Source organism: Symsagittifera roscoffensis, chromosome 5, assembly GCF_963678635.1.
Source record: "Symsagittifera roscoffensis chromosome 5, txSymRosc1.1, whole genome shotgun sequence".
Lineage (NCBI taxonomy): Eukaryota > Metazoa > Xenacoelomorpha > Acoela > Convolutidae > Symsagittifera > Symsagittifera roscoffensis.
The window spans coordinates 40,204,320-40,230,433 of record NC_087066.1 but is presented as its reverse complement, the minus strand read 5'-3'; the positions used below and the strand labels follow the sequence as shown (position 1 = coordinate 40,230,433).

The window sequence follows — 26,114 nt, the reverse complement described above, 5'->3', positions numbered from 1 at the left end:
TCATCTGATTTTTCACCAAAAAAATCAGGTAGTTTGATAAAAGCTCAACTGAAACCAAATGTTGCTTCATACTTTAAGTCCATTAAATTTTACTTTCTGTTTTTCTGACTAATATAAAGCTTGATTATCAGAATGGGTTGTCCACTTAACCACTCCCAACCGGTTTTTTATTTTCCAGTTCTCAGGCTGGAAAACAAAAAGGCTGGTTTCAAAGTAGTCCACCTACGAAACTAGAAGAGGAAAGCGTGGAAAGAAATCAATAAGTTTTGTCGGAGAATATTTTGTTTATTTCAAAGCGTCACTTTACTCTCTACTAACTTTCCAGGATGGGTTGCTGGTTAATCGTTTAGCATCGTTGACGTCAAAAAGTGCTCGCTTATCTTGAAATTTTTCTCGGAAATTTGCGTAGCCTAACCATTAAATCCTATTTCTACAGTGCCGGGAATTAGAAAATGCAAACTTTTAAATTCAACAAGAAAATGAACAAATTTTTTTCTTCACGTTTAGATCGTTATAACATAGAGTTGATTACTTGTTACATGCTAGATGTATCAAGACATAGGGCTGAAGAATTTGTTACGTTTTTAAAATATAGGGTTGAAACTTTCTTACATGCCAGATGAAACTTTAGTCCATAAAAAATCAAATTACTGGTGTAATTTGCAAACTAGTCATCATATACTGGCTGTTTTTACTTCTTCAAAATAGAGTTTCTCAAATTAACCCCAAATTTGAAATAGTTGCAGAGAAAGCGTCAAAAACAGAAGTAAATGTTCATTTATCAACTGCAAGCTAACCATTAACATTTTGCAAGTTAACAAAAAATCAAAAATTTTTTTTTTTTTTTTTTTCAATTTGCACGAGAAATTTCTTTGATATATCTATCCAAATTACCCAGCCAATTATTTTGAGCTAAGTGATATGATTGTGTTTGATCAAAATCATTGTTCAGCTTGCCTGAAAAAAAAAGAAATTTCATCCGCTAAATATATATCTAGGAGATACTAAATTTAAAAAATTGCTTCAAATTCATATTTTATTAACGCAACCTGAAAACTTCTAGATCGCCATATCCGAAAATAATTGAAATTTTTCACAAAATATTTTTTTGTCTATAGCAATGTTATGTTAACATAATTTAAAGGTTTTCAGCGCAATTTTATGTCGCTCTTTTTATTTTTTTTTCTCACCGTAATCATACTTCGTGCACCATGGTAAGTTAACCATGCAGAGTGATACGAATTTCGTGACATGGCAAATTTAGCAATTTTGATGTAAATTGATGAATCTGGATGCTGTATAAATAAAATTAGTTTTTTCTTTCCTTCCGAACTCTTTCAAACTTCAATTTCGTCCAGAAGAGCGAAGTCCCACTTCAATCCGGATTCCTGCTGAGTTTCCGATTCCGGGTCATCTTGTTGCTCAGAACCTGACGATTTTGCATCATCTATTGTTGAAACTTCGCCATCATAACAAGCGCTGTGCTTTTGATTTACCTACAGCAGTCGTCAAATGGACATCAGTCGCGGTCAATTAAAAAAACGCTGAAAGGATACGTCTTAAAAGTCGAAAGAGTACCCTTTAAAAGAAAAAATGAGTTCTAATAATTCTTTAGTCTTTAGAAAAAAAAAATATATATATATACCCCTATGAATGACTATTTCAACGGTAACCACAAACTAAATTTCTAACCGTATTAGATTTTCCTGCCGTTGGCCTTTTTTGCAATAAGGGGGGGGGGGGGGTGGTGTAATTGAACAGATTTTTTACCGCAAATAAACCTCAACTGGTGTTAAGTGATGTAAAATATGCAAGTTTTCTAGTATAGTTTGAGCTGTAATAAAATATGGGTGTTTCTTCTCAAGGGGGATTTTCAACATATGAGTGAAAACATTGTCGACCTTTTTCTGATTTTTAGGCCGACCAAATTGATTTTTCGAACTCTCCCGAAGCACTATAAAGACCATGTACTGTGCCTCTGTCAAGTTTTTGAAAAAAAACAGTCCTAAAATAGTAAAAATTGTTTTACTTCCATAATTAGTATAAATTTCGAAGGCACCTTTACAAAAACTTAAGAGTCGGTTGGCCGAAAATATATGTCTCAAAAAAGTACCTTTGGGTGGGGAGGGGTCGAATCTCTAGGAGAAATCCGCCCCTGATTCTCTCCATGATAAAAACTCGCAGTAAACTATGCCCCCCTAACTAATAATAACGTCACAGCCACAGGATAGGGGGAGGGGTGGGGCTATAATTTATTTGTTTTTTGCCTGAAGGGCTGCAATTAAACTCTTCAGACACTAGCTACTGCGTTGTTGAGCAAGCAAATTGAAATAATGTGCTTAAATTGTTGTTTAAGCACCCAACAATCCCGCACCGAAGTTTCTCCGATTATTATCTATTATCTGGCGATTTTGTGGTCGAACCAAAAATTATTCTTTTAATAATCAATTATCTGGTGATTTTGTGGTCGCAGAGTAAAATAATCGATTATATGGAGAAAACAATCCATTAAAAAGCTTTATTTTTATGACCATTATGTTGGAATTTTAATAGATTATAATAGATTATAATAGATTATAATATAAGCAAAATTGATATAAAAATTCGATCAAAAACACAAAAATGTGCGACGTCAACTTTTTCGAATTCTTAGTTGCCTGAGCATGGAAATATAAGATTTTTAGCAGCAAAACAAGCTTTTAAGTAAATTTCGAACTGAACTTCAAGTTTTGTTACGTGTCTTGTTCTTACATCATTCTCAATCCCATCAGAACTCGAAATAATAAATTTGATTTGAATTGGCGGGATGAGCAGCAGGTATGAAAAATGACTCAACTCAACAAAAAAGACTTCGTAAATTTGTTTAATTTGCATCGTATTGTAATGGGGGAGTTGGATAATGTATCTTAGAATAAAATCTAAAAGTCTTTTTTGTTGAATACAGTCATCTTTCATGCCTGCTGCCAATCCGACCCATATTTGATTTGGTGAATACTATGATGTTTTTCTAATGTTTTTAATTTTCAGATCAAGTTTTAATGTTCACGATAATCGCAGCTGTTTTCTGGGCGCAGCTGTTTTCGGACGATTTTGACCTGAAAGGAGACTACTCCCTCTGTTGTTCTGGGCAGGAATTCTCGTTTAGTATGACGTTTCTTCCTACGCTTTTCGATGAAGATGGTGATCAACTGAAAAGGTGTTCTAGGAGGTCAAACTATTGTCCTTTGGCTTGGCTTCTTACAGATTGTAACCGATTAAGTCGGGCGAGGGGTCGGGAACATGGTGGACTTGTAGATACCATTTGTACTATCTCAGCTGGTGGGGTATCCTCGTTTTGATTTTGTTAAAAAGTTTTGATTTTATTGAGTGTTTGTTTCGCTGAATCTTGTCGGAAGAGTTTACACCCAGACAAATTTTATCTCTGTGATAGAAGGCACGAAAACCTACAGAGTGCTAAGAGCAATATCTAACGTAAACGTGCCAAATGCGAGAGATGCAACTTGGATTTAGAGAGAGGAATCTTTACAATTGTGTTTGCGCAAAATCTGATTTACAATGATGATTTTCTACATTTTTGTTGCATATTTTCGAGCTCAAAATGTCATTTGTATTGACCCATTTAATCATTTCTTTTAAAAATTTTTGCCCAAGATCTGATTTACAATAATGATTAACTATGATTTCATTGCATATTTTTGAGCTTAAAATGTGATTTATATTAACCCATTTAATCATTTGTTTTGTAAATTTTTTGCCCAAGATCTGATTTACAATAATGATTTACTATAATTTCATTGCATATTTTCGAGCTCAAATTTGGTTAATATTGACATTTTTCTGGAATCTTTACAATTGTGTTTGCCCAAGATCTGATTTACAATAATGATTTACTATGATTTCATTGCATATTTTTGAGCTCAAATCTGGTTTATATTTACAATATTATTGAATTTTTACATATGTTTTTGCACAAAATCTGATTTACAATGATGATATTTTGTATTTTTGTTGCATATTTTTTGTGCCGAAAATCTTGTTCATTTTGATGATTTTCATGATTTGTGTCGTTTGGTTTGAATTCAACTTTTGCTTTGAGTTTTCATATAGCACGCTTTAAGAAGAGAAAAATTAATTTTTCTGACAATATAATTAAATTTTTTGACAACAATCGATTTTATTGCAATTTTATGGCGATAGCAATAGTTTTTGTTGCGATTTTATGGCAGTTTTATGGCGGAAACAATAGATTTTATTGCAATTTTATGGCAATAACAATCGATTTTATTGCGATTTCATGGCGATTTCAGGGCAAAAAAAATAGATTTTATTGAGATTATATGGAGATAAAAATACATTTTAGTGGAATTACAAGGCAATATATTCTTGATGAAAATAATCTATTTTCTTTCTATTATAATAGAAAATGTTGCTTAAATTGGTTACACATAATCGATTATAATGGCAATATTTTCGGCAACATTTTCTCAATATAATCTAGTTTTATCCGAGAAACTTCGGTGCGGGATGTTTTCCGTGATTTCCTTAGTTCTAAAGTTAAAGCCAAAGCCCGCAAGTTGGCCGCCAAAAAGCAGGCATGAAAGCAGGCACTAAGATTAAATCATTTTTTGTTAATTCTAGAGCAACCGCAGTTCTTTTGTATTTTTAACTTAGTGGAAATGCGATCAGTTGTTTTGTTTGAATCAGAAAAACACCGAACTCATTTTTTCATACCTTTGTCATTTTCAGATCAACTTGGAGAGATCTCAGTTTTTTCTCCAGTCGAAACAGGTCTTCAGGCGAGACGTGCTGTTCTCTGCTCATGATCCAGGCCTTGTCTGATTTGAAAAAGGGACTAACGGGTTGACATAAGAAAGTGAGGGCGAAGTTGGGCTCGGAGTAAATTAGGAAGAAGTTGGGACTTGTGATCAAGCTGGGCCCGACCATGAACTCCCCTGTAGAGATCGGCGATATAAGTTTTCTTTTGGTGAAAATTATTTTTTTAAGAGTCCATAAATGGAACCATAACTCTCATAATGACCATAATCTTCGTAACAGACCATGACTCTCTAAATTTGAGGAGATTCACCCCTCCTTCAAGGATTTGACCCCTCGCCATTTAAAAAGCCCCCTTTGGCTCTATATTTTCGGCCAACCGAACCCCAAGTTTTTCTAAAGGTGTGTATGGCTCCAAACAATTATTTGGATGGATATGATTTATTAATAGTTACTCGGTCGAGTTTTTGTCTTAACTTTTTCTTTGCCTAACATATGAAGAAATACTTGAAATGTAGAAAATTGCAATAAGATGTTCTTCTATCGCCGATCCATCTAGTACTCTCCTTTCAAATTTGCCGATGCTGGTCTTGGTTCTATTATCATACTTTCAAAGTGAGTCCCTTCCACGTAACTAGTGCTGTTCATCTGAAAGCTCCACTCATCTACAAAAGAAGCAAAGAGGGAGTTAATTTAGCTAGGTTTTATTTGAAGGTCTGTTTGCTCACTATAGAGAAACTATATAAAAAACAAGACTGCTCGATCAGGGCGAAGCCCTGAATGTTCCGACTTCCTTTTAGGGTCTATGGAGCAGCAACAACCTGAAAAGTTTAAATGTAATAAAATGAAATTAAGTATTTTTTTAATTTTGAGATTCTTTTTTTTTGTTGTGAAAACGTCCCCCCACACGCCATAATTAGTACAAAGTGATAGACTTTGCTCCTATTAACAAATCAATTATGGCATATAAGCTTCCTTGAATCAATTTGGAACAATTTCTAATACGGATTAAATCTCGCTTACGCGTTAATAGCGCGAAATATATCGCACGTTAATTGTCCCAAATTGGCCGCAATGACACTTTTTAAACCTCCATAACTTTACGAAAAATAATCACAGGTGAAAAATATTTCAAAATTAAACTCAGGAAAACAATAGTTTTTGATTGATAAAAGAAAAATTCCGTCAAAAATGGCTAGTTAAAACGTCGAAATTTGTCTGAAGAAAAAAAACCACCCCGAGCACAAAGATTCCGTTACTTTCGTATCGAAAGTCGGAACAATAATTTTTGACTGCAAATATGATAAACAGTTCAAGAATTCTAACAAAATGTTCTAAATTCAAGAAAAAATTCAAAAATATGTTTTTGATATGCTCGTTTTGTCTCAAAATTTTAAAAAAAACTTTAGTTAAAAATTTAAAAATTAAGCCCACAGGTTTCAAGTAGATCTACAAAAATCTTCTAGCGTCAATCAGAGCAAAAAATAAGTCTCTTGAAGTCCATTCGTTCATCTGATTTTTTAAGAGAATCTAGTTTGCATTACAGATGTGTTACTAAAACTAATTAAATAATATTTATTGTATATTTTTATTCTTCCGACTTTCGATTCGAAAGTACCGGAGAATTTGTGCTCGGGGTTGTTTTTTTTCTTCAGACATATTTCGAGTTTTTAACCAGCCATTTTGTTACTAAAACTAATTAAATAATATTTATTGTATATTTTTATTCTTCCGACTTTCGATTCGAAAGTACCGGAGAATTTGTGCTCGGGGTTGGTTTTTTTTCTCCAGACATATTTCGAGTTTTTAACCAGCCATTTTTGAAGGAACTTTTTTTATCATTCAATGTTACTAAAACTAATTAAATAATATTTATTGTATATTTTTATTCTTCCGACTTTCGATTCGAAAGTACCGGAGAATTTGTGCTCGGGGTTGGTTTTTTTTCTCCAGACATATTTCGAGTTTTTAACCAGCCATTTTTGAAGGAACTTTTTTTATCATTCAAAACGTATTGATGTCTTGAGCTTAAATTTGAAAAGATATTTCACCTGTGATTATTTTTCGTAAAGTTATGGGGCTTTAAAAGTTGCCATTTTGGCCAATTTGGGACAATTAACGCGCGATGTATTTCGCGCTATTAACGCGTAAGCGGAGATTTAATCCGCTTATAAATCAATCCAAATTAGTTGAAAGAAGCTGATTTTAATTATTTGTTATAAGAATTAGTTGATTTGTTACAAGGAGCGAAATCTATTCTTTTGTATTTTATATGGCATGTGGGGTGATGATTTTCACAAAACAAAATCTCAAAATTGAATTTTTTTCTCATTTTGTTTTCTACATTTTTACTACTGCTCCATAGACCTTGCAATGCAGTCGGAACATTTAGGGATTCGCCCTGATAGGAGCAGTTTATTCAGGGGTGGTTTTTTTATTCAGTCAATTTTCGCCGATCAAAAAAAACAGTTTTCAACAAAAAATTTTATACATCATTAAAAATATTGACTTCTTGAGTTAAAATGTAAAAAGATATTTTTTCTCCGATTATTTTTTGAAAAATCTGGGGGTTTGAAAAATCCCAAATTGGCCGTGTTCTGGACTGAATTATGCGCACTTTGAAGAATTTATTCATATTGCTGAGAGCGTAACGCGAATTACGTATGCGTGGTGAATTATCCCGCGCAAGAAAATCGTTCCAAATTGAATTGAGGCTAAATAATTTGATCGGTCGTATTAATTTTTATACGACTCAACATTTCACACTTTGATATTGTCCAAAATATGCAAGTTTTTCAATACTTTTTTTCCCAAAAACTATTCTGTAATTCGATATGAATTAAGGGACAGCCGGAACATTCAGGGCTTTGCCCTGATATACGAGCAGTCTTTTTATTATTATTTTGATTATTATTGTTATTAAGTTAGATATATTACTAACTTTTGTTGTTTTTTGTGAAAGTGAACTCTGCAGTGCTGCACACCCGCTTGTTCTTGGCCGAATTGTCTACTTTCGCGACCTGAAAGACAATCGTGAAATTCAAAAGAAAGGAGTGAATCACAATTAAACTACAATCTGGAAACAAAAACAGACTATGGATTTTGAAAATTGAAAAAAATGCGTTTAAAAGACTTTTTAAAAATATAATTCATAGAAACCCTTTCAGAAAAGTTAGACGGATGATTACATTTTTTTCACACAAGTTCTTTAGATTGCGATGAAAGTTTTTTCAAGAACAACTATTTTAAATTTGTGGCTTGAAGACAATGATCATGCTTTTTAATCGTGATTCGAGAAGTACTAGTATCATTTTTCCGCCCTAGAAAACCTATAATTTGAAACTTAATAGTTTTGAAAAAATTGATGGTTTGCAAAAAAAATATGGATGACAAGGATGACAAGGCTCAAGGATTCTTATCGTCGTTAGCTCTGTGTCCTTCAATATCACCCGACATCAAACCAGCCTTTTAATTCAGCCCTTATCATACCAAACCCCATAAAATTACAGCCCAACAGTTTCAGCCGGATTCATTCAATTTTTCCGAGGCTCTTACATTTAATCCTGTCAATTACTTACTTTGAGTTGCATATTTAAGTATTATTTTCGACAGTTCAAAATATAGCAACTGTTTCCGATGATAGAAAACTATTTTTCAGTATGAAAAATCAAGTCGCATTCTAATGTTTAAAGTTGTTTCCAGGCTCTATTCCACTTCTATAAAACTTTTCAGTTTCAATTTTAAATACTTATTTTAATGCAATTATAATGAAGTCATCATGCAATAAAACTTGGCATGGTGAATAAACTAACGAATTATATGAACTTTTAAATTATATCGCAACGTCATGAATTTAGCCATAACTACACGTAAAACAACTATAAAAAAGAAGATTTGAAAAGTTGAGGAAAATGAAAAAAGCCCGTTTCTTTTGGAACTGAAATAAAATTTGTGCTAATTGGGGCATTTTTGATAGTGTTTTTATCATAACAAACATAATTGTGGTCTCAAAGCTTGTTTTAATTTTTCTCATCAAAGTTTTGTCAAAAAATTTTAGATTGCAAAAAACTGCTCAAAATAGCTAGTTAAAAGGTCAACATTTTTCTGAAGTAAAAAAAACACGATCAAAAGTATTCCATATTTTTTCGAAAGTCAGAACAGTAAACAGCTCAAAAATGTTAGGTCCCTTAAGTCTAGTTTCGAACGTTCAGAAACAGGTCTTTTTCATTTTAAAAACAAACAATCCAGCGCCCTAAAACTTTGTCAACATAAGACAATACGGTATTTAATGCTAAAACGCCAAAAGTAATTTTTAAACAAGAATTTCAAGGTTTCAAGGTTTACTCAGTTTGTTGAAAAAGTAACAGTACCAATTAATTGGATTTTTTCTACCAGTTAAATCATTCGCAAAAATTTTTTATCTTAAAGCTTCTAAAAAATTGATTTGAGATTTTGGGTATATTTCCTTTGTTTTCAACATTTCTTGCAAGTTCGACCAAATTGATTTTCCGAAGGCTCCCAGAGCACTATAAATACCCTCTTTTCACCGCTGTAAAAAATCAGGTCAAAAATTGGTTTTTTTTTTCGGCGCGCCAAAATCAAATTTTTCAAAAGCGTCTTTTATCTTGATGTTCCTTGTTGTTCTTGATTTTGCCCGTTTTTTATCAGCTGGAAAGACAGTTACTACTTCAATTAAAATTTTTGTCTATTTCTTTTTGTAAACTTTTTTGTTTGTGGAAATATTTCAGAAATTCGCCATTCATTTTAAGGAAGAAGTTAGGAAAAAAGAGAAGGAAAATTGTCCCCGTGAACTAAAAATCTTAAATAAACACTCAAAATGTAATTGTTTATTGATGCCCAAAAAATTTTATTAAGAAAATGTCTTTTTACTGTTTTGGGATAGCTCAATTGTCATCCAAACTGTCATCCTAATAGAAAATAAACAAACGTTTGAAAAATCCGAATCCTCAGCCGTCTGAATTTGCCAAGCTTCAATTCATATTATATAGGCAACCAACAAGATAATCCTTATAGAGGGGGTGGGGGGGGGGGGGGGGGGGGTAGAGGTTTGCTTAAGTAATAAACACAGAAGGATTTTAGTTTTAGATAGACCCGAATTGACTCATTTCACTAAGCGACCACTTTTAAAAAAAAACGAAATTGATATACTGAATTTGAATTTAAATTACCTCATACCAGGTTCCCCCTAGATCATTTGGGTCGAAGGTGATGGGTTTGACCTTGGGACAGCTCCCTTTCCTTACTCCCAGGCAGACTCCGAACAAAACAGTAGCCAGAATCAAGGTCACGTGAACAAAACGTGACATACTTGTTAGCGAATTTTCTCTCTCCGATTTGCGCACAGAATTCAAAGCGGGATAATTTTTTTTCTCGCTTAGCCAATTTTAAATGACCTAAACAACTTTTCTGATAACTTGATTTCTTTTGATGATTGAATAATCAATGCAATCTTTGGATAACTTAGTTTTGATTACTATTACTTCAGCCAAACTTCGTATCCATTGAAAAGTTCTAAAAGCAACACAAGAAAAACAAAAAATGTAAAAGTAGTTTTGTCAAAAAAAAATGGAATTACGTTTCAAAATTCGAAACTTTCAGTTGCTTCGTTGGTCAAATATTTGATCACTAAATTTTAATAAGACGTAATGTATGACATGGTTTGCTTAATTGTTAGATTGTTTGTTGACCTATCTGTAACCATTTTATTTTAGTAAATAAATAGCGAAAATGACATGTTCAAATAGTTGTCAGATTTGACATTGAATTTGTTAGTCACCTGAAAAAAGGCAAGGCCACTGGTTGCGAATTGAGGTCAAGAATATTCAACCTTTAGATCAAGCCAAATTTGTCAAATTCATCATTCAAAAGGTTGAATTGCTTAATGCTAGATAAACATAACTAATCCTCATAGTTTGTCCAATTTATTATAATTTATTCTTTAAATATATTTGGCTGACTTTTCTACGCAGTGCGGTCTACAATTGGGGCAGTACAACAGCGCCTAAGTGCAAGAGTTTCGAAAAAAAATAGTCAACAGTGCCGAAGTTTAATTTTTTTTATTCAACAAAGCCCCCCGCAAATTGACCAAGTTAAGATCCTCCACCCCAGCGCTGAATTTAAATAAAATTTGTTAAGGGCTGCATGTACAATGCTCGATTCTGATTGGCTGAAAATTCCCAACTTAGAACCAAGTTAACATCCTCCCCCTATCCCTTTCGAAAGCTTAAATCATTACTTGCAACGTCAAACAAAAGATTTTCAAAATTTTCCCAACGTTTTTGCTTTCCCCTCATAAAATCAAAATTGAATTTTGAATTGTGATTTTCAATTCGAGTTGATTACAATAAAATTAATGCAGCTCGATCGTGTCAGATTAATTAATCAAGAATTAGGTAAGCTGGAAAAACTCATTTGAAGTGGAATTTACGTCAGAATTTCAAAATTTGTCGAAATTTTGAAATTAATGTCGGAATTGGATTAGTATAAGATGCCAGTGTCATTTGCTGCCTCAAATATTTGTAAAATTTAGCTCAAAATTCCAACAAATTGAAGCATGTGATATTTGGCACCCAATACTTTAACATTAATAATTGTATGTTTTATTCCATCTAAGTTACGTCATATTGAGCATTGAAACCAGCTAATTTGATACTATAAGCATAATAGTAAGCCTATAATCCAAATTGTTGTGCTGATATTTGGTGCGACTTTTTCAGTCTTAAACCCATATTCAACCTGCATACAAAATTTTAACAATGGACAATTTCGCATAAACGTTGAACAGCTCAAAGGATATTTTTTCTTGAAGTTACAACTTCCATATTTAAAAATTACTTAATATCAATCGGCAATCGATGTTAAATAATAGAGCTACAAGTTTGCTCAAAAACGCTCTGCAAAAAACAGGACACGACAATTCAATTTACAAAAAAGTAGGCGTTTGATACACAAAGGGCACATAAACATCTTATCTTTGAGACATTTCAAGAAGAGCTAAAATGCAAGCAGACTTCAAACAAGACTGCTCGTATCAACGCGAAGTCCCGAATTTTCCGACTGCTTTTTCAAGTCGATGATGTAGTGTTTTGATTAAAACATTGACAATTTTTTCAAGAGAAAAATGCATACGAATTTTAATGTTATTTTTTGAATTTTTGAAAACTATACACCCTCGCGTTATCTTAAGTACAAAATGATCTAATTAGCATAAAACAAAGTATTACACAGACCAAAAAACACGCTTCTATTTAAATTGATACGATTTCTAAGACGGATTAAATCTCAACTAAGGCGCGTTAACAGCATGAAATAGGTTGCGCGTTAATTATCACGAAATGCCGAAATTGCCATTATGTAAACCTTCAAAATTTTACAAAAAAATCACAGATGAATTACTTTCTAGATTTTGAGCTTATGTCAACAATGTTATTCAGTTGAATTTAAAAAAATGCAACAAAAATTTTTCTTTCAATAGTCGAAAAATGTCTAGAGAAAAAACCCGATCACAAATACACTGTCACTTTCTTCGAAACCTGGAATAAAAACCTTACTTCAAGCAAGTATTTTTTTGTCTTGAAACTTCCAAGTTGTATCATTTATAGTATATAGAAGCCTAAGCATTTCAAATCCTCTACATCTTGGTAGATTTTTGTTCCGACAGGCGAAAATTTGCTGCATGGTTGGGAACGATCCATACACCTCCGTGTTCACGGAGGACTCGCGCACAACACCTTACTCTTCAGTCTGAGTGAACTGAGTCTAAATAAAACAGTTCTATTAATACCAATTATCCAGCGTTACAAAATTATTCCTAACTGAGACAAGCTAATTGGTGTTTTATTTCCATATGCAGTTAATATTTCAGTTTTCAAAAACTATTTGTGACCAATTGAAGTGCAGTCTGGGCGGATCATTCACGCCTTTGCCCTGATATCCAAGGAGTCTTGTTGTTCCAGCTTTCGAAAAAAAAGAACGTATATGCTCGGAAGTGTTTTCTATTCAGACCAATTCTCGAAAGTATTTCACGCGATGCATCGATGCATCTTGGTGATTCCAGAAGGGTCGCGCTCACGACTAGAGTTTCGTGACAATTATTTTGCTGTGAAACACTCTTTAATAGATTAACGTGATTAATGCACTGTGATACTTTGAAAGCAATGCGATACGTTTCGAATTCAATTGAGGCAGGCTAATTGATTGTGTTTGATTTTATAAACACGATTCCTTATATGCAGCTTACAGCTCATATTTTGTTCATATTTCATTAACCGAAAACTCTATGAAAACATTTTATGGACAGCCAAAACACTCAGGACTTTAAAAACTTTTAAAAACTTATTCAATTTAAAGCTGTAATTTACTTTTTTCAAAGCACTCGAATAAAGCTTTGAATTATTGGTTGGATTACTTCGAATCAAGCGGTTATTTGATTACTTTAAAAAAAAATTTTACTATTAGTAAACACAAGGAAACATTTGCATTTAAACCAACAAACTTAAACAACAACAAGACTGCTCGTATGAAAGGCCCAGCCTTGAAATTCCAGTTGCCCCTTAATTGATGTCAAATAGTTCTTGGGAGAAGAAAATTTTAAAGAACTATGAATTTTGGTCAATATCAAAAATCTATTTTGAAAACTTGAGTTGTACGAAATTAATACGACCAATTAGCTAGCCTCAATTTGATTTGGAACGATTTTGCGGTGCAGGATAATTGACCCCAGATATGAAATGCGTGTTACGCTTTCAGCAGTATAAATGAAATCTTCAAAGCGCGTTTGAAATGGTCCAGAGCTTGCAAAAAGAGCTTTGCAAAAAAACATCGAAAAATATCTTTGTAAATTTGATTTCAGGGAGTCGATTTCTTCAATGATGGGGAATAAAAGTTTTCTATGAAAACTATTTCGATCGCCGAAAACTGACTGAACAAAAAGCCATCCCAAGCATACATATTCCGTTTTCTTCAAAAGTCGGAACAACATTATACGCGTAGAATGCTTTATCAGACTTCATGCTCATATATATGGCAAAATGTCAATGAGTTTGAAAAAAAAAACGTTCTTGACATTCACTGATTGAATTTCGATGATAACTACAACAAATATTTCAACTTGTAGGAAATGCAGAGAAACAATTAATTTTTATTACCACCAAAACCATCAACTTGCCCAGAGTTGCTTCAAAAGATAACAATCTTCTGCCAGTTTTTTTGTTACTTTTTCTTGAAAATATTAGGTTGAAACGAATGTAGTTTTTTAAATGTATTCAGCTGTTGTGTAGTAGTTTACAAATGGCTCCAAGAATAAGGTGAAAGTGAGGATTAAACAAGTGGCACTGAAGATGATGAGGAAGAGTCTGTCGACGACCATTGCCACGAACTGCCAATCATCCGACACCTTCTGTGAGTCATCGTTCGACTTCAGATTGTACACTATGTACTCAATGCACCCGTATGCAATCTGCAGGTCACGTGATATTCCCATCACGTCCAGCTGGCTGTTGTGAACTCGGTTCTGCAGAAGAATCTAGTTATCAGTTTCAGACCATGCTATAAATTTAAAAAAAAACAATCAAAGTAATTCAAAAAACGACAAAAATTAGTTTGAAGCCGCACAATCTTTAACAGGATTCTAAAAATTTGATGTTTTTTACATTTATTTTTTGGGGAGCGGTGATGAAGTGGTTACGTCTCCGCCTCTCAATCGAAAGGTCGAATGTATGAGGCCCACCATGATCCGTGCTCGTTGCTTGAGGGCGAGGCAACAATACCCTGCCCAGAAAAATAACTTAAAAATATGCATTTAGTTCTTAAGCAGGAGGATAACAGCAGCTCGCCGTGATGAGCTGTGCAGCTCGTATGTTGGTCTTAACAGTTTTATTTTACAACAGCTCGAATGGTTTGTACCATTACCAGCTACTTAATAAATGTCAAAAAAACCCAAAGCGATGAATACAGATCACGATGAGCAATTTTATTGTATCATTTGAGCGCAGCCTGATTTTGAGGCAACGGTACAAGTATGATAGCAAAGGTGCCTAGAATACCTATGGGTGCCAGAAGAAAAAAATATGTACCTCTAAAATATCTTCACCAACAGTTTTTGAATAAAAATTCTAACGCTTTTGACATTTTTGCAAACAGAGGAGGACTTAGCGGGAGGAGGCGGAGGGGGAGGGGGTGAAGCGGACGATCTTTTCGCTCAGAATTCGACCCCCTCACTAATCAAAAGATCCCCCATTTGGTATTATTTTATGACATCCATTTTTGGCTGACCAACTCTAAAATTTTTTAGAGGCACCTTCGGCGCCAATGTATACTAATTTTAAACGGGAGCGTGCGCCGAATAAACGCAAATTTTTGTTCTTAATTTCCAAAAGGTGCCCAAAAACGGCATTTGACCTGATTTTCTTTTTGTCAAAATAGGGTTTTTATAGTGTTCTGGAAGCGCTCGGAAATCAATTTGGTCGACGACTATTAAAAAAGGGTCGACAAAAAAAGGTTGACCCCTACTCTCCCTAAAAAGAATCGATCGACCTTATTGTTAACTAGATTCCATCCCTGATTCGGCAGATGTGATTGGTTGTTCTCCGCGCCTGCTCCGAAACGTCGACTTTTCCTATTGGTCAGTTGACTATTAATCGACAATGACGTCATTGATGCTTTAGTGCCCATAATTGGACTGTCGTTGATTTCAGTCGTTGCATGTCTTGACATGTCAGTCGATTGGGTGATGAACCCTGGATTAAATTTCCGAGAAATTGGAACCCCGTCTGAGTCAAACTCTGTAGTTCCGTTTTGCATGCTGAGTTTGTCCAGAAACTTCTGCAGTTTTTTCTTTTTCCGGTCGTTTTTGGTCGCAGGGCGCTCCATGTATAAGTATTTGGGCAAAGTTTTGACAAATACGAATTTGATCCAGTTGGACATTTCGGTCGTGTCGGCTGATCGGTAATGAATATTAACCACAATAACTGAGCTCATAACTGAAAAACTGCTTAGAACCATACCCGACATGATGTACTGAAGAATAAGTATAGGTGATGTAGCATTATGTATACCTGTCATACATACAAGTGGTGCGCCAACAAGCCGAAAACTAATATTTATAACCAAAATAGCCACAAATAATCACGGTTTTTATGCAATTCTTAACGCTGATGTAATTTTGCCTTCAAGATGTGGCGTTTTGTAGATATGGTGTTTTTTTTTGAGTTTGCGCTGCGCGGTGGAACTCTGATTTAAACAGCGAAATTAAATTAAAAAACTTTATTAGTAAAGGGGGTTCTATTTAATGATTTTGTCTGGAAGAATTGTCTGGGATTCGAAGCAATGTACTATAGGTTGGGGAGATAGTAAAAAGATCCAATGTAGTAATGGGATTATACTGTATGACATGTATAATCTATGATACATCACCTGTAGAATCATAGGCACTGTATCGCCCCCGTTACTCATGTATTTGGAACACAGCATGAGAGGTAGAGTACATGTGAGGGTTAAAGAGATACTCAAACCCAGTTTTTCACCCGCCTGGACGGGTAAATAGAACACGAGTGGAACCAGTAAAATAATTATTAAAGTTGGCACTATTAACAGGTACAAGTACGATAAATATAGATCCCCATGATAATACTAACGTAAGAATTTTCGAATTCTATTAAAACTAGTAGAAAATTTAAATCAAAATCTTCGTAAATTTTACATTTAAAAACAGCTTAGCAACCAATCAGAAGCTGGCTATTGGTCAAAACTGAGCGTGAAGCAAATTTTCAGGGGTTGCTTCCACATAACTCGGGCCCTATGGCACTATTTTACGACATCCATTTGTTTTGACCAGGGGCGGATCTAGGATTTTCAATCTGACGACTTTTTTTAGTGTGAAGAGAAAACTTTCTCCGCAGGCAAATTATTAAAAGCAGGCCATTATTAAAAACCGGTCAAATTTATCATAATTCAGTTTTGATTTTTTTAAAAACGCGTTTTTGACCCCCCTTTCCCACAAAATTAGCACATTGAAGCCAAAAGCGCCGCTAGAAACATTTCAGAGTCGGTCGGCCACAAGTAAATGTCTTAAAACATTCTCATAGGTAGACCAACCCTTTGAAAATGAGCGGGAAAAAGCGTAAAAACCGCACCCAAAAAAAACTCCGTTACTGATTGTTATCCGTACATATAAAGGATATCCATTAGAATGATAAAAAAAACTAAAATATCAAACCATACTTAAGATCACCATATGATTCTATTTAATCGCTTTGCAATTATATAAAATATTATTTGGAAGTCTGATTATGTATACGTACTCGAATCTTTAGTTTATGTCTCATGAATAATCACACAGTTTCCGTGGATATTACAAAGCCCAGCAGGAACAAAATATTCATTGGGCGTCGCGTCATTTTGGCCAAAGGCATCGGCTGAACATCCAACCAAATTAAAAACGTGGACCAGCAACTATTTCTAGAAAATATTCCAAAAGACGGTACCAATCTCCAAACATTGCAACACAATCCATCACCAGCACAAATCAGAGACTCAGGCTTCCGGAAAAAGGAAAACAAATCAGGCTTACGGAACCGGAAAAAAGGGCCCAAGGGAAAACCAATGCACCTATTTTCAAAAGTTATGCCCAACAGTCGATGGTATACCATTGGACGAGGCCTACATAAAATTATACCCTTACCTTTATCTATAATCGGAAACCGAAGGACAAAGACGCCTTGACCAAAAATACCCAAATCTGAGAATGCAGGAAACCACAACCAGACAATCAAGAGTTAACCTATAACTTTCTTCGTCAAGCCAAATAATATGACTTTCGATAGATACGATGCTTTCGCAAGAAAGCGGAACAGATTTCCGAATCTAATCACCAGCTTTCTTAGTCCGCAATGAAACTGCTCTAGAGTCGGAATTCTGTTCCGCTTTCTTGTGAAAGGATCGTATCTATCGAAAGTTATATTATTTGGCTTGACGAAGAAAGTTATAAGGTTAACTCTTGATTGTCTGGTTGTGGTTTCCTGCATTCTCAGTTTTGGGTATTTTCGGTCAAGGCGTCTTTGTCCTTCGGTTTCCGATTATAGGTAAAGGTAATCACCAGCTTTCTTAGTCCGCAATGAAACTGCTCTAAAGGGAACTTCAAGTGCACTGCCTGTCAGAATGGTAGCCCAGAAGGCAAAAGCATCAGTGATCTGTTCACAGCAAACAAGTCAAACAACGAGCTCCAGAAGGATTTGTTGCACAAAACAAAAAATCCAGAACAAGCGTTCGACTATGAGATTGAAAACCAAATGCAGATTAGAAAATAAGGTGTGCCAGAAGTGTCAAATCATTAGACACATGTTAAGGTTAAGTCAGAGCCAGTCACGTATAACAAAACACGAGACAACAACAACAGAAACAGTTAACGAGGTGGTCCAGGACGAGTTTTTACCCCAAAAGGGAAGATCCTAACGACAAAGGCAAAAAAACGCACAGAAAAATAAATAAGGCGTTAAATAAATTAATCAGCAAAAAATGGCTAACCTTGTTGACAAATGTGAATTTGGAAACAAAAACCTTGAATGGATTGGCTTCGTTATAGATGAAAACGGCATAGTTACGGTGAAAAAAAGTTCAGAAAGTTGAAAGGCTTAGCTTTCTATTGAATGAGTACGGCACAACTCCGATGCCCAAAATACTCGAATTTTTTTTTTAAATTGATCCATCCTATAACTTTCATGCAAAATTAGGTGTTATGAGCTCCATTCACTACTTGATTATGTTTTTATCAAATCTCGCTGAATTATAAAAACGTTACGCTCGCCGCTCGGATGCTAATATGTTTCATCTTGCATGCACAACCATTGACAAAATTTTCGAAATTATGCTTGACCCGTTGCATAATATAACCAAAAACCGCCACCTCAAAAACGGCCATGAAACATGGGTGGTGTACAATACACTGGGTGGTGTATAAGCACACTCGCATACGCATCACGTTTCCCAAATAAATATGAAAATAAATCAAAGACAAACAAGCAAGAATTCTCTGCCGCAGTATTGGCGATAGAATAATTTATAGTTTACCTATATTGCAGCAGACTTATGCTGATCACCGATAACCAAGTATTACTTGGTGCCCTACAGAGCAAAAAGCAAACGAAAAAATAAACTGATTAACTGGATATACAAACTGCCTTTTGTCGTCTGATTTTGATTTTAAACATACATCGAGTAAGAAAATGGGTCTAATTGACTACATTTCACAGCATTCGAAGGACAAAATTTAGCTCCGTGCTTCTTGGGACAATCTTTTTGATTTCTTCAGTGCGGTAAAAGAAGAAATCATAGTATGCCCTGAGTTTTAAGATAGCACAATGGCAAACCTTGAAATGAACTCAAATCAAAACGGATTTCCAGGCTCGCACAAGAAGAACCGGATCATCAAACTTTTAGCTCAAATGGCAACGCAAAAAGCTTTCACTGCTATCAGTCAATGGCCAACTCTCAACAGGTTAAAATCTCATTCAATTCAAAGCCAAAATTACAAAATTGAGAGCTGTAAATTGGTTCTTGTAACTGAGATGTCTGTTCTTTGTACACGATTTGGATTTGATCCTCACTACTAGCTTCCCAGTTCAACATGACTCGGGCTGGCAGCGCTGGTTTTGTCGGTTTTCAGTCTCAACATGAGAATTTTGTACACAGGCGAAACACAATTCTGGAAACAAAATAAAAGCACCAGCAGAGCACAGAAAAGACCAGGGAAGACAAAGTAAGGCAGCGACCAAAGAACCTGAACATCCGCAATGTACCGATGATGACTTCGACAGGAAAAAATCCATAAGTGTGCATCTATCTTCAAAAAATATACCTTATGATATTATAAGGGCAAAACGCTGTTTCTTGAACAAAAATTAAAAAAATGACATCACCAACTGAAGAACAAAAAAGCCGATGCGCCTATTACCAATCCAAGAAAACACAACCTGGATTACCTCTAGATTTTCTTAAAGACCGGTATAATGGTCCACATCATACAATAGACCCAAAACTGGGACAAAAATGTGAAGAAGTAGTTAGAAAAACTGGGAACGTAGCTAGAAAAGCGAGAAATCCAGTGGCTTTTGGGACACAAATTAACTTCATCGAGAAACGGGTCCATATTTAAATTACTCAACACTTACGGCTCTGCTACAGGAGGACGGACGGATCAATTGAGCAATCTCCCCCCCCCCCCCCCCCCCATTCTCGCGTGGGGGGGGGGGGGGGGGGGAGATAGCTCAATAGGTACTTGAGACATGTTTATAACCACTTGAAAATAGTTTGAATGACATGAAATCATAAAAAATATTTTCCAATGAATGTGGAAAGCCGAAATTTACGATGAAAAAGCTCTAAAGTTTCATTTAGATTCAAAAAAAGAATAAAAAAAACAGGCATAAAAAGCGACTTTTTTCTTTCTTAAATTGACAAAAAAATTTTGCGAACAATATTAGGGTGCTACGGAGAACCGTTTTTGCTATTCAGATACAAGGCTAGAGCACCAACCCTGGTAAATTGCTTTCTTCGATGAGGCTATGGTCGCCTAAACAAAGTTTTGCAAAAAAAAAACATTTTTTTTTTCATAAATTTCGATTTTATTTTTTTCAAAATTTTTCTCGATACTCATGTAAGAAAAACTTCATTCGGTCAATTGATTGCGTGCTATAAACACATCATCCATCTACTTGCGTTTGCTGACGTCTTTTTGTAGAGTTTATTCGTTTTTGCTGGGGGGGTAGATAGCTCAATTGGTCATTACGGGGGGGGGGGGGGGAGATTGCTCAATTGATCCGGACGGACAACAACGTAAAGGTTATCAGACATGACGGGCTAGCCTTCGTCGAGATCTTCGATCTTAAGTAAGATAGAGATCTGCCGCAATAAAAGACTTTGTCTAATATAATCAATTACATCAAGTTAATCAGCGTATTTCGGTACCAAAAAAAAGAAAGGTGCCAGCGAAGCTCAAGCCACAACTAACGATGAGTCAACCAACAAAATCGCAAAAATTCACGGGCAGCCATAACAATCAACAACCACAGGCCCCAAACGGCAACCCCCCGAAAACATACAAGAGGTCATATATTCCAAGAGGTCAGCTCTTCAAATTTGTTTGACAGAGGCAAAAAAACCCGGATCGCCAAACAAAAGCAAAAAGTTGGTGCAAGATAACAAAAAAGATATACTAAACCAACACTTGAAGGCAGCCCGCAGAAATTGAGAAAACGAAAAACCGTCAAAAATACAGTTTAAACATGACACGTCAGTTTCCCCGTCTTCGGACTCAACAGAAAATGCTTTCATCCCAGAAACCAGCCGCTTAAAAATTGACTCAAAACGTACCCCGGGCACAACACTTTTAGAACGTCGTCGGTCATCAAAAGTACGATCATTTAGATTGGCTACAAAACCTCAACGACTACATCGACATCTCAATCATTTAAATTTTGGACAGCAACCCTTGCACAAAAACAAAGTATGAAAGCTTACATTTACTCCCGCAAAAAGATTAAGCTAAAAATTAAGCCAACAAAAAGGGAAAAAGACACGGAGACACTCGAAGACTTAATGGATAATGAGTGTACTGTAATCAAATAGATACCACTGCGCCAGAAAATATCCGAAAATAGGAGGAAGCCACAAACCCGAAAATTTTCGAAAATTTTGACCTTTTTTTAGGTCGTCCAAATTGTCTTTCTGGGCTCTCCTCAAACATTAAAAAGGTTATGGTTTGGTCAAATTTTGTGCACCGCAGATAAGATTTTGAAAAACAGCTAAAAAACGTTTTTGGGCAATTTTTTGAAAATAATGACTAAAAAATCGCGTTTTTTGGCGCGCGCTCCCACTCAAAAATAGTATATATTGGCGCCGAAGGCGCCTTTGGAAAAATTTTAGAGTCAGTCGGCCAAAAATGGATTTCTTAAAAAGATCGGCAGGGGTCGAATCCCTGAGCGGGGAAGGCGTCTGCTCCCCCTAAATTCGCCCCTGATCTAAGCTTAATATATTCAAGTTTGCTTATATAAAAGCACTTATCAAAGCAAATAAATCTGTAATAGTTATTATGAGTCTCTGTTTCTTGGTTTATTTCAAATCAGACGCTAAATTAACTGGTTGAATTTAATTTGTTAAAACTTTTCTTATTTTTTACGCTAATTTTCACTTTATGTTTCACATGGTGCCGCGATTAATCACACAATTTCCGTGGGTAAAACACAATTTCCGTGGGAAAAATCTCAAACAATTATGTTTTTTCTAGTTTTTTTCAAAGTACTTAAAAAATTAAAATCCACTTGAAACCTATTTTTCTTGCTTAAAAGCGACATGAGAATCATTTATATTCACAACATTTTAGACCACGAAAATCCAGTTTAATCTATTTTTTTACTTTTATTAAGAGCGGGTAGTTAAATTGATGGGGGGCATCTATCGTACTTGTACCTATGAGCCAGCACTGGTAGAAGAGTGGTTTGCGAGTGACGTGAAAAGTGAAAATGACGAGAGAAGTGTTCAAGTCCGTGCCCATAATCGGAGCCGACGACTCTCGACAGGGAACTATTCTGGCCATTCATTAAAATACAAATTCACAGTTAAATATATAAAACCATGTTTAAAATTGGCAATAATTAAAAACATACAACAAATTCCGTCAGCTGGAATGTTTCAATGTGTTCCAGCCACAATTTTATAACATATTCAAGAAAAACAAAAGAAACAAAACTGCTCGTATCAGGGCGAAGCGCTGAAAGTTCCGACTGCCTTTTAAGGTCTACGGAGCAGTAATAACATGAAAAATGTAGAAGTAATAAAATGATATTTAAATTTTTACAAACAAACTTGAGATTTTCTGTAAAAACATCCCCCCACACGTCAAATTAAAGGCAAAGTAAAAAATTTTGCAACCATCAACAAATCAATTATGGCATATAAGCTTCCTTGAACCAATTTGGAACAATTTCTAACACCTATTAAATCTCGCTTACGTGTTAATAGCGCAAAATATATCGCACGTTAATTGTCCCAAGTTGGCTAAAATGGCAATCTTTAAACCCCCATAACTTTACAAAAAATGATCTCAGGTAAAATATCTTTTCAAATTCAAGCTCAGGACAACAAAATATAAATATTCGAATGATACATTAAAAAACTCCTTCAAAAATGGCTAGTTAAGAAGTCGAAATTTGTCTGAAGAGAAAAAACTCACCCCGAGCACGAATATTCCGTTACTTTCATTATGAAAGTCGGAACAACAAGAATTTCTGAATGCTGTGCACGTAGCGCAGAAAGTTCCAGTCACATTTGTTTATATGCAAGGTTTTTCTTTTTTCAAATTTTTGTCATTTTGTGCCGAAAGAACTAAAATTAATAATAACACACAACTGAGTACAAAGTTCAATCCCACTTATCGCTCGGAAAAACAATACTGTTGAAAGTTCAATCAACCTCCAATTTACCAACCCCGCACTTTTTAGGGTATCTAAAGGAGCAAATACTTTTCGCATGGTTGACTTAGCATTTTTCAATAACAAGTTTTATGTCGCGATATATTTTTATTTCAGCATCTTAGCTGTTACGAGTACCAGAAAATGTTATAATATAGTTAAAATTCTTACTTAAAATTCAACCTGAAATGCCAAAAATTCACAATACCTCGCAGTTTAATTTTTATGAGGTGTATGAAAAGCCCTTTTGTTGAATTTCATGACGATTAAGTGAAACTGATCTATTAATCATTCTATTAGAGAAACAAAGTTAAGTTGAAGCTGCGACTTTTTGGCTTTGGCTATGAAAAGGCCATTATCAAGGGCTGAGACTTTTGACGGCTGAAAATTGTTTTTTTTACTTTCATTACGAGGACATACTGTGCACTTTGTGAATTTTTCGCTCCTTTTTTATTCTTTCATTTTCTTTAATCGTTCCGACAAAATTAAATTTTAACATCTTTAAAGATTTGTCAATGGAATCCAGGAGCATGCAGATACAAAAATGTGCGCCTATCCAGTGCACAGTTTGGCCTCCTACTGTTTTAACTTTTTAACGGAAATCGCAATTTGACTTCTTTTTAACAAAAAAAATTGAGGGGAGTTTGGAATAGCAAATGTCCAACCGCGAGAAATAATTTTATTTCATGTTTTTTTTGTAAAACCAAATCGAATAAAATCATTCAATCGATTTTATCATTCAAATCGAATAAAATCATTCAATCAATTTTATCATTCAAATCGAATAAAATCATTCAATCGGAAATCTAGCAGGTTATAAAAACTTTTCTTTATGAGATACAAAAACGCAATAAAATTTTGTGTATCAGAAAACCCTGTAAGTTGAAATGATCAAGCAATTGCTAATTTTGTAATCAAAACTGTCTTCAAAATTTAAAACTGGTTCTCAAAATGACTCTTTGCTGATCGTAAACGACTGCAAAATGTAGTGTCCAGTGACTTACTAGCTTATAGCTACTGTTCATTTTTTACGGTACAAACTGTACACTAGATAGGCACACTGTGTTTTGAGTGTATTTCAAGAAATCAGTGGATCATCTTTCACAAATTCTGTGGATTCCGCGCACCGATACCTTTTAAATTTATGGGCACATAATTTAAGCGGACTCAGTAAAATGGTAATGTTTAATGCGACCAAAGCAATCGATTACGGAAACTGTTTTCGAAATAGCAATATTCGTTCCGCATTTGGCTGCTTTTGGAGCGATTTTGAGTAATTTTAGTGTAGCGGCTATTTGTAGGTGGAATCCAAAATAGCAAAGAAGAAAACAGAAAAGCCACATTTGGATTCCTCGACAAATCTGTTTTCATTTTGTTTCGCAATCTACTTACAATTCTCAAATTTGTACAGATTGTACTCATAATGTTTTACAGCAACAAAAATTTTTTGGTCGCCTGTGGTTTTTGTCCTGTAATCTTAAAAGAAAATTTTTTTTTGGTATTCATCGATTTTAATTTACCGAGTGTTCAATTTGCAAGTTTGGCCCTAAGGTAATTTTTTATGCGCACATTTTTTTCTTTTTTGCTGAAATTTGTAATGCCTAAGTCGCTAAATGGTCGAGCCCATGAAGCAGATGAAATTGGATTTGAAACTCTTTGTGGTTCAATTGTTATGACGGCCAAATTAATACTCTCAGTAGCAAACATGGCCTGTGGAGGCGCATTAAAAACAGATTGCCAAATAGTGATATATTTTTTCTTACATTAAAAAAACCGTTCTTTATCAACTTTTTCTTATCACCAAAATTTAATGAAGCATTTTAATTTGGATGGACAGAAGATTCATATCTTCATCCTGATACGGCCACTTTGTTGAGCTTATTCTTAATTTGCCCATTGGAACTACTTCGAATTTTGTATTTTCAGACTTTGGCTGCACAAGACGTTAAAGTTTCTTTCGAATTTATTGTTTCAAACTTTTTTATTTTTTCATCTCTATTTTGTTTAACTTTTAAATTATTTTTGCAATTTTGCAGATTTGATCTAGAAAAATTTTAAACTATGAAAATAACAAAATTTTCGCTGGCATTTGGAAACTTTGCTTTAAAAAGTTTTTACGGCATGAAATGCTTTCGTTATTGCTACTTAATCGCTTCCTTCAATGCAAAATAATTTAGGTCTGAACCGAGTCCTTTTAAAGGTTGACTATTTACAACAACAGTTTTGACCCTCTAAGCTTTAATTTGTTTGAATATTTCAATTCCCCTACAAAAAATTGAAAAAAAAGTTGAAAAAAAAATCTCTAAGGTACGCTATAAAAACACTTTTACTCTCTTTAATAATGAGAGCATGCGAATATTGCTTTTTTGTAGTAACGAATTATCCCCTTTTTATTACTGGAGATACTATCTTTTTTTTGTTAGAATTATGGGGTGGGCTGATCTCCAACTCTAGCTAAAAGTTGAAGAGCTCCTATTTGTCTTTAAGATATAGCAATGGCTATTGTAATGTATGGCCACTAGCTTCGGTTTATTTTCCATTCGGACGACTCGTAGAATGAGTTCGGGTTGTCGTAGCTGGCCGACTCAAGTGCACATGTCACCACCACTTTAGTAGAGTCGTATGTGAAGCTGCCGAACACTAACTCACACTGCTGAAACGATATGCATATTTAGAAATTTCCTCGAAAAAATCTGTGTTACTTGCTCACAAAGACAGCCGGTTGAAAGAAAGGGGAGCAGTGGTGAAGTGGTTACGTCTCCGCCTCTCAATCGAAAGGTCGGATGTTCGAGGCCCACCATGATCCGTGCTCGTTGCTTGAGGGTGAAGCAACATTACCCAGCCCAGAAAAATAAGCAA

General features: G+C 34.9%; 2 protein-coding genes across 3 annotated transcripts in view; both read right to left on the bottom strand.

Moving 5' to 3' along the window:
- Positions 1-1,116: 1,116 nt before the first annotated feature.
- On the bottom strand, positions 1,117-10,674 carry LOC134846318 (apolipoprotein D-like). Of its 2 annotated transcripts, none has more exons than XM_063863625.1 (6): positions 10,571-10,674; positions 9,963-10,187; positions 7,715-7,793; positions 5,342-5,438; positions 4,732-4,954; positions 1,117-1,496 (listed from the first exon to the last, which is right to left on the bottom strand). In XM_063863625.1, exons 2-6 carry the CDS (start codon positions 10,098-10,100, stop codon positions 1,338-1,340), a joined length of 696 nt encoding a protein of 231 aa, XP_063719695.1. In that variant the 5' UTR covers positions 10,101-10,187; positions 10,571-10,674; the 3' UTR covers positions 1,117-1,337. The 2 variants fall into 2 exon arrangements, with proteins under 2 accessions (XP_063719695.1, XP_063719694.1); XM_063863624.1 differs by lacking the exon at positions 10,571-10,674 and adding an exon at positions 10,370-10,494.
- A 3,199-nt stretch (positions 10,675-13,873) lies between these two features.
- LOC134846729 (neuronal acetylcholine receptor subunit beta-2-like) overlaps positions 13,874-26,114 on the bottom strand; it is a 33,159-nt gene continuing 20,918 nt past the window's right edge. Inside the window, exons 4-9 of the mRNA XM_063864115.1 lie at positions 25,775-25,908; positions 25,162-25,188; positions 22,255-22,373; positions 16,207-16,376; positions 15,328-15,810; positions 13,874-14,305 (exon numbers count right to left, since the gene is read on the bottom strand). Coding sequence (XP_063720185.1) covers positions 14,048-14,305; positions 15,328-15,810; positions 16,207-16,376; positions 22,255-22,373; positions 25,162-25,188; positions 25,775-25,908 — 1,191 coding nt within the window. The 3' untranslated portion in view covers positions 13,874-14,047. The remainder of the gene's footprint in view (positions 14,306-15,327; positions 15,811-16,206; positions 16,377-22,254; positions 22,374-25,161; positions 25,189-25,774; positions 25,909-26,114) is intronic.